The sequence below is a fragment of the Erpetoichthys calabaricus genome, chromosome 16 (assembly GCF_900747795.2).
Source record: "Erpetoichthys calabaricus chromosome 16, fErpCal1.3, whole genome shotgun sequence".
Classification (NCBI taxonomy): Eukaryota; Metazoa; Chordata; class Cladistia; order Polypteriformes; family Polypteridae; genus Erpetoichthys; species Erpetoichthys calabaricus.
Window position 1 is genome coordinate 52,637,568 of NC_041409.2, and position 12,222 is coordinate 52,649,789.

The 12,222-nt window shown below is 38.8% G+C and overlaps 1 protein-coding gene across 4 annotated transcripts in view; it reads right to left on the reverse strand.

The window, feature by feature from the left end:
* Positions 1-12,222, reverse strand: part of pcnx1 (pecanex 1) — a 217,382-nt gene that overhangs the window by 116,253 nt on the left and 88,907 nt on the right. For 2 of the 4 annotated variants that reach the window (XM_028822342.2, XM_028822341.2), the window contains exon 7: positions 9,147-9,276. The exons of the other annotated variants lie outside the window; for them this stretch is intronic. In XM_028822342.2, the coding sequence (XP_028678175.1) occupies positions 9,147-9,276 (130 nt within the window). The remainder of the gene's footprint in view (positions 1-9,146; positions 9,277-12,222) is intronic. 4 annotated transcript variants of the gene reach the window in all.

A 12,222-nucleotide genomic window follows, 5' to 3' on the forward strand; every position in this document is an offset into this window, starting at 1 on the left:
CGTCAGGCTTCACACATTCTATGGTTTATGCCTACATTTTGTAACATTTATTACTAAAATATGAAAACGTTTCTGTTTTAATAATGTGTTTACACAGATCACTGTAAAAACAGAACACACATGAAATGCGCGTGTTCCAAATAATAATAATGAGTGCTAATTGTTGCACACTAAGGCAGCTTTTTTTTCTGCAGTTATATTTTTGAATAAAAGCGCACTTGTTCTGTTATATTTGTACTTTCGTGAAAGTGTTTCTTTGATATTTGGACTTCAGGCTTCATACATTATATAGTTTATGCCTACATTTTGTCATTTACTACTAGAATATGAAAAACGTTTGTTTTAAAAATGTGTTTACACAGATTACTGTAGAAACGGAACACACATGAAATGCATGTGTTCCAAATAACGATCTATTATTTCCACTCTAAAACTCCAGCAGTTCAGTCACTCCCAGATAATCAAACAAGGCATGAGCTGGGAAAACTTAGTGAACGTTCTGCGACGGTGGGGGATGGAATAGCCGGCTGCTTGCTGCTCTTCATAATCGGCACATTTTCAAGACAAAAGAGAGGTGAGAATGGTTTTAAGGTGGGCCGGATCTACAAGCTTTTTCGTAGACTCTGCTAATTCTAGTGTTAATCCCTACAAGGAAAACTCATCATCATTATTTATCAGACCTACCACAGCGGTGTCATCAGCAAGCTTGATGATTGTATTTGTGTTAGCCAACAGGGTGCTGGCGGAAATTGGGCTACTGTTGGCCGAAGAAGGAGAAGGAGAAGAAGAGGGAGGAGACGTGTCCGGAGGCAGGAGGAGAGGAGGAAAGTAAAGAGAGTGGAACTGAGGGTAGGAACTTTGAATGTTGGCAGTATGACTGGTAAGGGGAGAGAGTTAGCAGATATGATGGAGAGAAGGAAGGTTGATGTATTGTGCATGCAAGAGACTAAATGGAAGGGGAGTAAGGCCAGGTGGACTGGAGGTGGATTCAAATTGTTCTATCATGGTGTGGATGGGAGAAGAAATGGGGTAGGAGTTATTCTGAAGGAACAGTATGTCAAGAGTGTTTTGGAGGTGAAAAGAGTGTCAGGCAGAGTAATGATTATGAATCTGGAAATTGGAGGTGTGATGATGAATGTTGTTAGTGCATATACACCGCAAGTTGGGTGTGTAATGGATGAGAAAGAAGATTTTTGGAGTGAGCTGAATGAAGTGATGAACAGTGTACCCAAGGGACAGAAAGTGGTGATTGGAGCGGATTTCAGTGGGCATGTTGGTGAAGGGAACAGAGGAGACGAGGAGGTGATGGGTGGGTATGTGTCAAGGAGAGGAATGAAGAAGGTCAGAGGATAGTGGATTTTGCCAAAAGGATGGACATGGCTGTGGTGAATACGTATTTTAAGAAGAGGCAGGAACTTTGGGTTACGTACAAGAGTGGAGGAAGATGCACACAGGTAGATTACATCCTATGCAGAAGAGTTGATCTGAAGGAAATTGAAGACTGCAAAGTGGTGGCAGGGGAAAGTGTAGTTAAGCAGCATAGGATGGTGGTCTGTAGGATGACGTTGGAGATCAAGAAGAGAAAGAGAGTGAGGCATAGCCAAGGATCAAATGGTGGAAGTTGAAAAAGGAAGATTGCAAGGTTGAGTTTAGGGATGAGGTGAGACAGGCACTGGGTGGCAGGGAAGAGTTACCAGACAGCTGTGAAACTACAGCAGATGTAGTATGGGTGACAGCAAGAAGGGTGCTTGGTGTGACATCTGGAAAGAGGAAGGAGGAAAAGGAAACCTGGTGTGGAATGAGGAAATACAGGAGAGTATACAGAGGAAGAGGATGGCAAAGAAGAAGTGGGATTGTCAGAGAGATGCTGAAAGTAGACAAGAGTACAAGGAGAAAAGGCGCAAGGTGAAGAGAGAGGTGACGAAGGCTAAAGAAAAGGCGTATGATGAGTTGTATGAGAGGTTGGACAGTAAGGAGGGAGAAAAGGACCTGTACTGATTGGCTAGACAGAGAGACTGAGCTGGGAAAGATGTGCAGCGGGTTATGGTGATAAAGGATAAAGATGGAAGCATACTCACAAGCGAGAAGAGTGTGTTGAGCAGATGGAAAGAGTACTTTGAGAGGCTGATGAATGAAGAGAACGAGAGAGAGAAGAGGTTGGATGATGTGGAGAATAGTGAATCAGGAAGTGCAACGGATTAGCAAGGAGGAAGTAAGAACAACTATGAAGAGGATGAAAAATTGAAAGGCCATTGGTCCAGATGACATACATATGGAAGCATGGAGGTGTTTAGGAGAGATGGCAGTGGAGTTTTTAACCAGATTGTTTAATGGAATCTTGGAAAGTGAGAGGATGCCTGAGGAGTGGAGAAGAAGTGTGAAGTTATGGAAAATAGTGGAAGCTAGGTTAAGAAGTGAGGTGCTGATTAGTGAGCAGCAGTATGGTTTCATGCCAAGAAAGAGCACAACAGATGCAATGTTTGCTCTGATGATGTTGATGGAGAAGTTTAGAGAAGGCCAGAAGGAGTTGCATTGCGTCTTTGTGGACCTGGAGAAAGCATATGACAGGGTGCCCCGAGAGGAACTGTGGTATTGTATGAGGAAGTTGGGAGTGGCAGAGAAGTAAGTAAGAGTTGTACAGGATATGTACGAGGGAAGTGTGACAGTTGTGAGGTCTGCAGTAGGAGCGACAGATGCATTCAACATGGAGGTGGGATTACATCAGGGATTGGCTCTGAGTCCTTTCTTATTTGCAATGGTGATGGACAGGTTAACAGACAAGATTAGACAGGAGTCCCCGTGGACTATGATGTTTGCTGATGACATTGTGATCTGTAGCGATAGTAGGGAGCAGGCTGAGGAGACCCTGTAGAGGTGGAGATATGCTGTAGAGAGGAGAGGAATGAAGGTCAGTAGGAACAAGACAGAATACATGTGTGTAAATGAAAGGGAGGTCAGTGGAATGGTGACAATGCAGGGAGTAGAGTTGGTGAAGGTGGAGGAGTTTAAATACTTGGGATCAACAGTACAGAGTAATGGGGATTGTGGAAGAGAGGTGAAAAAGAGAGTGCAAGCAGGGTGGAATGGGTGGAGAAGAGTGTCAGGAGTAATTTGTGACAGACGGGTATCAGCAAGAGTGAAAGGGAAGGACTACAGGACAGTAGTGAGACCAGCTATGTTATATGGGTTGGAGACGGTGGCACTGACCAGAAAGAAGCAGACAGAGCTGGAGGTAGCAGAGTTAAAGATGCTAAGATTTGCACTGGGTGTGACGAGGATGGATAGGATTAGAAATGAGTACATTAGAGGGTCAGTTCAAGTTGGACGGTTGGGAGACAAAGTCAGAGAGGTGAGATTGCATTGGTTTGGACATGTGCAGAGGAGAGATGCTGGGTATATTGGGAGAAGGATGCTAAGGATAAAGCTGCCAGGGAAGAGGAAAAGAGGAAGGCCTAAGAGAAGGTTTATGGATGTGGTAAGAGAGGACATGCAGGTGATGGGTGTAACAGACCAAGATGCAGAGGACAGAAAGATATGGAACAAGATGATCCGCTGTGGAAACCCCTAAACGGGAGCAGCCAAAAGAAGAAGATGGCTCTCTTCAAATTCAATCTGGAAGCACTATATTATGCACCATTGCCAGAGCTGTGTTGCACTCATTTTGCGAAAATTTGACATCTTTGGTCATCCACAGTTTACTACTTGGGAAGCATTGAATGTGCTTGCTCACAGTGATGCTATCTACACAGTTCTGTGTATACAACAGGACAGTGGATGTGTACTCCACTATGTACTGTTCTGCTAATAGGTCCTAGTGTGTGTGCTTAAAGCAGTCCAGGAGTTGAATGGAAGCTGGTTCAGGCTAGGTCTAAATGATTTTCAAAGTTGGCTTTGTTTTGCTAATAATTTGTCTGTATGCAGGTGTGAGAAAAACAGATAGGGAGGACTGTTTTCAAATTTGCTTGGTTAAAGTCTTCAGCTATGACAAAAATCCAATCAGGTTGAGCAGCCTGTAAAACACCTTTAAAACTTGGGGGTTGGGAACAAAAACAGCATGCCTTCTGTTAAAACCAAAATAAATCCAAGCTGAGTGGATATCAACTGCTAATTCTTTATTTAGCAGACACCTTTATCCAAGGCAGTTTGTAAAATAATCCATATTGCATTCAATCTGTGACATTCAAAAGTACAAATGTAACAAGCAATCTGGAAAAAATTAATCAAAATTGTGCCCAAAAAGTGTAGAATTACAGTTGGACTCTAGGATAGTAACATAATCAAAAAACAAAGCAAGATCACTCTTCAAACAAGACAAACTTGCTTGACATTTAACTGGAAGAGTGTATCTACAGACATCTTAAAAAAAAAAAAGAAAAAAAAAAAAGAAACTAGCAGCACCGGCATCAAGCAGGTCAGCCAAGGACCACTAAAACAGTTTATAGTGAAGAAACAAAAATAATTTTATCCTGACAGTGCCAAAGACAAAAACAGGACATTAGAACTTAATATTAAATACAAATGAGGGTCAGTATAGTTGAAAAATAAAGTATAATGAACAGACATTTCACCCCAAATCTAAACAATGACTAAATGGAAGCTGCTGCAACAAAGGCTCTTGGATATCCCAGTGGTTCTACTAAACTGTGCACAAGCTGATGATAGCGGCAGACTGTCATCAAGAGCAACACTGAAACCAACTGCTTCTTTCAAGGTATCATATTTTTGCTCTCTGAAACTGACTACAGATTTTACTGTTTTTAAGTGTGCTTGCCCTGCAAGACATACAATTAAGTACAGCTATCAGCTAGCTAGCTAGTCCTTTATTTCTCCCCAAATGTGAATTTGGCTTTCTGCAGAAGCTCTTACATACATAATCTACATTCATATAGACATACATTATCTACATACATACATAATCTACATACATACATAAATAAACCACACACATTCATACTATACATACATACAAACACATTCACTCCATGGTCTGAACACATACCAGAATGACTAAAAAGAAAGCATTTCTGACCTGGCAGTTGGACACAAATTTTGTCCCTACTGTGCTACTGCTACTTGTCTTTCAATTTCAAATCCAAATTCATCAAGACTCTATAAAAATTACAATTTTAACTTCTCTGTCATAGTATTTTCATTGAGGACCATGGAAATGTATTGAATTGTGAAGGCGGCAACTTAAGAAAACCAACCAGTTAATCCCCTGTTACTATCCCACACAAGCCTGAAAGGTCTTGGGTGATACTGGTCCCACAAGTGTTATATTTGCGTCAACAATAAAGGATTTAGTAAAGCCACATCAAACTGCATCTGAAACATCTTTGAAATAATTCTATTTTGGTAATAAATCAATCAAAATTAATTGTGAGAACTTCCAACCTTTGAAAGTTTTCATTTACTATTGTCAATAACCTTCTCATGATTTGCTATACATGGAGAAACACACTTTAGGAGTTTTTCAGATTTATTTTCAATAACACTCACTTGTCACATATATACATACATTATATACCTACATTTTCCTTTTCCCATGCTTGCTTTATTTTAGCAAATCTATTCTTCAAACAGGACTGCAGTGTTACTAATTAACCTGAAAAAAGTTTTCAAAGATCAAGGGAGCAGAATGGCCAGACACCCTGGTTTTACCAGTAGACCGCTGATTTCTGCAGAAAATAGAAGAATGCCCAGACTCTCTGTTCAATATTTTAGAAGTTTTCATTGACAACAGAAATGATATGCTTCAAAACCACTACTAGATAGAAAAACTTGCTGTCAGAGACAATCTGAGAGGCCTGTAGTGGTGGTTCTCCAGTTCAGTCCTAGTGGTTGACTGTGACAGCAGGCTTTTGTTCCAACCAATTTCTTCTTCTAATTGCACTCCTACTGTACCTTAATAACAAATTGGACATAACATCAGAAAAAGTGTGAAATGATACCCCATTTAGCCCAGAATGAATTAAGAATCTGTGTTTTAGAAGGGTAATTCATACTATTATTTTTTAACATATTTTGCTGTTTTAAAATGTCTTGGTTATTTAAGCTATTATTTAATATCAAGCATCCAAGTGGGAAACAGTTAAATAGCTTGTCATCAATTGTTACAAGTAAGTTACAATTAAGGGGAATTACAAAGAAAATGAAAAATATAAAGTTAACACATTAAAAAGCATAGTAAAAGCATCTCACACTACTGCAATTTTCTAACAAGAAAAAGGTCAACTAATAATGAGATCACTTTAAAGTAAAAATGATTTACTGATTGTGAAATTGTTTGGGGTAAAAACCTGCCATGACTGACCATGAGGATTACTGGCCTATCGTGTTCTGTTTTAATGGTTTAATACAAACAACGGTGCACGAAGAACAGACACTGGGACACCATGCCAAATCTACACAATAGGCACTGGCCAGGCATATGCAAACTGAACATTCAACATTTGTCAGACACTAAAACTGCTCAACATGCTTGTTTTTTTTTATTATCATTTAACCACAATGAATAAGCATTCTTGAGCCACTTTTACCCCTAAAAGATGGAACATTAGCCGGTTAAGAGTCTCAAGAACAGTGCGGGATTCCTCGTTCAAATTTACAAGAACATCCTATTTATTTCTTCAGCAATGAGAGTTCACAGTTTAAATTTCAGGACATTTAAAAAGAAGAGAGCTGTGGTTTTTGATTTTACTGTGTGAGTTGTTGCTTGTTTAAAAATCTCACAAGGTTTTATTAAAACAAGAAAAACTTCTGGTTATTGCTAGTTTTATGTTATTATAGTGTGTGACCTGAAATAAAATTAATGGTTCATGCCTGCTTTAAGATAGTATGTACCTTGATGGTGTATGGGAGAATTACAAATGTCAGCTGGATGGACTAATAAAAACATCACACTCAGTACCAGTATGTCCTGTGAACTTAACTAACATAGCTATAGTTGGGCAACCAATCACTTATTCTATAACCCGCTTATCCATTTCATTGTCACAGGGTGATAGTGTCAATACTAACAGCACTAGGATCAAGGCAGGAACCAACCATTAGATGTGTGAGGAAAGTCTACAGGGTCATGGGGAGAGTGAGAAGTTACAAACACGGCTTTAAAGAGTTTTCATACATGAGAACTATTGTTTCACTAACATAATGATTTTTAGATTTTGATTTTGTAAGCATTGAAGCAGTATTTTTTATTAACAGAAAATGTTGGTAAATAAATTTGGTATGTGAGCTTGGTAAAGTAAAACAAAATCGACAATAACCATATTATTAACAGGAAAACCTACAGTGAAATATGCATTTGAGAAAGCAATGCTACTTGAATTAGCAATGTTGTAATATAACATTGACTTTTTACTTCATATAAAAATATAAAATAAAAAAATAAACCAGGTCAGTACTGGAACTGGTCAAAAATGGCATTTTTGTGGAAAAATTGTATTTGGACTGATGTGATACACACTTAAATAAATAAAAAGCAAACTAAACCTTTTTATTATTCTGCACACATAACTTTTAATAATTTTTTTGTGTTAACTGAGCAGCAAATCAACTCCAGTCTGTCGTTTCTTCCAAAAGGCTGATAGTAAATTCACATAAATGCAACCAAGTTGGATGGCAAAACATCTCATGTGAAAATGTCGAAAGTTCTCAGAGCACAGAAATGGAGATAAATTCCCCATTCTGTTAACACAATTTTCAGGATCAATTAGAATTTATGAAAGGTCCACTATCATCTAAAGAGGTTATTTTATCTTTAGGTGATCATAAATACTGTATAGTAACCTCCTCTTCAGTTGAGGTAAGAGAAAACTATACATGTTTTACTTTTGGAATCATGAAATTTCCAAGCTTTTTTTTAAAACAACTAACCTTATAAAATAAATTCTTCATTCTGCTCTTCTTTGTAAAGTTTCCAGAGCATGTCATAAAGCTGTATAGGCTCCCCCTAAATTGCTCTTGTAAAAAGAAACTAATTTAACATAATTTCTCATCTTACAACCCACAGGGCAACTTCCTTTACAAAATTGTGTCTGGGCCAGTTTACAAACATATGCTGCTAGCACTAATTATGGATCACCTTCACAGTATGGACTGGGGTGGGATGTTAGCGATGGGCAATCACACATGAGAATCTTTTTTTTGTGCTAAGGGTCAGTCAAATTCTCATGTGTGCTGCTCAGGAGTCTTTTCAAATTAAGAACTGTGAGTATCATGGGTCTAGAGAAATTGTGGAAGAGATGGAAAAGCCCAAGAAAAGTTGAAAGACTGTTGCTTTGAATGTGTTACTTGAAGCGATAAACTTTATCGGATAAAGCATACACAGCCTCTCTGAGCTGACACAGGGAAAATGTCCCAAGTTTACTATGATGACAAATATTATTATTAAACAAGTTCTGTAACGTTTCATGTATTTTTGGTTTTATATAAGCAACAATGGAAGTTATTTATTGGGGCTTTGATTCAATGCTATTAATGTCCCTGTATCATACATGAAGCTGTCAAAACATTTTTCATGGATGACATGGCCATTTCATCATGTTAGTCACACAAAATCAAATCATATACAAGTTTTGTTGTTCATACATAAAGGATTATGTGTATGTTTAATTTTCACAATATGTTTATATGTGTTTATTTTTATATAATCAGTATCAAAACATTTGAGCTTTCAAAGCAGCAAAAAGTATTATTTCAGGTCCACCTTTTCAATTCACTTAGGCCACAAAGAGAGAAACAGCTTTAACCTTTTCTATTTATAAAAAAAAAAAAAAAACAAAAAAAAAAAACAAATATCCCATGCTGCTTATAATGTAAAATACAATATGTCAGAATTTGAAATCACAATTTAAAAAAGGTGTTACAGCAAATTAACCTCTCTTAACCATCACAAATTATTCTTAATGTATTAAAACGCATATCATATTTACGTGTACATGACATTCCTAAAGTTATTTTCTACTATTTTCCTGCTTGCACTATGAAAGCCAGCATGCTAGATTTTCATATCCATTAAAAGCACAAATAAAGGATTTAGAATTGACACGGCACACAGACAAACACACAAGCACAATCATGAGCTTGAAAGCATAATCATGCAAATCCCATCATGCAACTGCAGCCCAGGGCCAATGCTGTACCTGAGCGGAGATCCAATGATGGACGCTGGAGGGGTAGGGTTACTCCCTGCGTTGTGCCGCCGCCGAACGGCTTGCCGCCTAAACGTACTGCGCTCACGGCGAAATGTAACTGTCTCCTCACTCGATGGGGCTGCCACAGTAAGAAAAAGTGTCAACAAGCATAGATGTTAGCTACATTTTCCAGCATCTCTTACAAAGCTAAAAGACATTTCAAGACTAGCTGAGGAAAAATTAACAACTTACAGTTCCATGACGGGGCAAGTTTCAATACACTGAAAGTCTTTGGATTAGTGGCTACTGAGACCAAAAATAGAACATGAAGTAATGCACTGCTAACCTACTGGAGGTATTTGCTTTATTTTGACAAACTGTGAATTATACTTGCCCATTTTGAGCATCTTAGTCCTGAATTCCTTTTGCTGTGTCATGCCTTAGAATCTACTGGAAAACACAAATATCTTTCTTGTGATTTAGAGAGCTAACAGCACACAACACAGTACACACAGTCACCATATGAGTGATTGTGGGTATGGACCACTGCTCCCTCCAGGGTTAGCTCCTACCCTGAACTCCTCAGTGCCAGTTGAGGCCCAGTGCTAGCAACCCTGAATTGGATAAAGTGAGTAAAGAAAATAATTGGAGGAATGAGTTATTTCTCAGTTAAATATTTCATCTGAATACTTCATCTACATCTAATACATTCATACTACATCTGAACTGCTTTTCCCAAGGTTTCTTCCATTTTTCCCTACTAGGTTTTTTTTTGGGAGTTTTTCCTTGTCTTCTTAGAGAGTCAAGGCTGGGGGGCTGTCAAGAGGCAGGGCCTGTTAAAGCCCATTGCGGCACTTCCTGTGTGATTTTGGGCTATACAAAAATAAACTGTATTGTATTATTGTACTTCAGTTTTAATCCCTCTTTATAGCTTTGTGGACGTGACAACTAGATGTGGCAATGTTTTATTATTTCACAGCCTTTTCTGCCAAAGTAATGTTTGCCATGTCCATATTTACTCAGGAAAAAAAACAAAACAAAAAACAAAGATCAGTCTGCCTTTGGCGCCACTATGCAGAATCCTGTCTGACTGCAGCCGAAGATCGGGGGAAGAGAAACACCCCATTTTACGATTAAAATGTTAAAAAACAACTAGAATGCAGTTAGAGTCATATTAATTATTTTATAGACAGAAATGTATTTCTCATAAGGGTGAAAATGCTACAATGTAGGATTAGGAACTGGAGCAAAGCACTGCAGAAAAAGAAAAAAACTTTTGGGGGCTTCTAGGTTAGAGAAGAAATCAGGTTTGTTCAAAGAGCTATGGGAGAATAGTTCCTTTAGGGAATGTGTGCCACTTTAATATGTCAATTTAGACAAACAGCAACCCAAGGGACTAAAGTAATTTATTTTTATTTTTTCAGGCAATTATTTGAATGACCTTTAAACATTACATTTGGATATTCAAATACAAATAAACTGATAGCGTGGGTAAATGCCAAAATGAGATGCGATTCAATGCAAAAGATGTGAATGTTGTGTAACTAGCCAGGACAAAAAAAAACAAAAAAAAAAACAACATTAAAATGCTTCCGAAAAGCTGCTGCCAAAGTTCTCATCCTGGCCAAACATGATAATCAGAAGCCTCCAAACTTGTTCAGCCTCTCTGGCCTCCAAGTGCATAGGAGATCATCTGCAGCAGTCAAGACAACTTTCAAAGCTACAGGTAAAATTCCGTTACAACGAACTTCCAGGGACCTAAAAAATATTTCGTTGTAATGAAAATTTTGTTGTAATGTGATTCTGTATTTGTTGCTATAGTGCTTTCTTTAACTTCCGTCCAGGCGTCTGCAATCATTTCAATAGCTTCTTTTGCGTTAATTTTAATCTTCTCCTGTCTACAAGTTATGCTGACGAGAATTTTTCTCAGCATTGCCTTGCGATAATACACTTTCAGGGTGCGAATGATGCCCAAATCCAATGGCTGAAGCACTGCTGTGCAATGGGGTGGGAGGAATTCAAGGCAAACATCATCTAAATGCGGAAGCATGTTGTGGGCAGCACAGTTATCAATCAGAAGCTGAATCATCCATTTCTTCTTCTTCATATTGTGAGGTCTCTGAACTCTTTTGGGATCCCGCCAATCCCCACCCCACCCCCAACGGGAACGTCACGCTGAAGCGCGTCCCGAAGTGTGATTGCCATGTCTGTGGAAGATTGTTTGTTCATTGTCGGGGCAGGGCAAAAGCAGGCTCATAGCGGCGCCACAGAAGCGAATCCTAAAAGATCATGGTCACGCTATATAGTCCTGTCTTACAGGAACAGCACGGTTATTTATTGTAATGTGATCTGCCACTCTCCTATAAACAGACACAGCAGTCAGGCAGGGTCATGGCCAGGTTTGTGGCCAAGTAATCTTGTTCCCTGCATTTACAATATTCCTTGCATGACCAATCGAGATCTTTTCTGTTTGCTTCGGCAGCAAGCGGCAGCAGAGCTGTGAGCCTGCTGTTGCCCCGGTAACGGATAAACAGTCTTTCACAGACGTGGTGATCGCACTTCAGGGCGCTCTTCGGTGTGTTGTCCAGTTGGGGGAGGTCCCAAGAGAGTTTATAAACCTCACATTTTCTTGAATGAGTGCCGCATTAATAGGTATGTTTCTTGAATGAGCATCACTGAACCACATAAAAACGGCTTTTCTGACATCTTCAAATGCAGCAGTTCGCATACGTTTGCAAGCCGAGATTTTTCTTCCTTTTTTTGCTCGGTCTTTCAAGAAAGTTGACAGTGTCAATGGCGAAATTCCAAATTCACTGGCAACGTCTTTTTTCTTTTTGCTGCAATCAAGAGCTGCAAAAACTTAAAAGTTTTTTTTCTAATATGAAGTGTTATCGTTATTTCGTGTCTGCCGTTTCTATAGGAGTGTGACAATGAGTTAAATTCCAATGGGTGTTTTTCAAATGTTGATAAGCAGTAAGCAAAAGGTATCAATGAAAACCACCGAAAACAAAAACAGCAAAAAACAGTACGAGGAAAGTTCGAAGAAAGAAATTTTTTTTACAATGTTTCTGTTTGGGGATAGTTG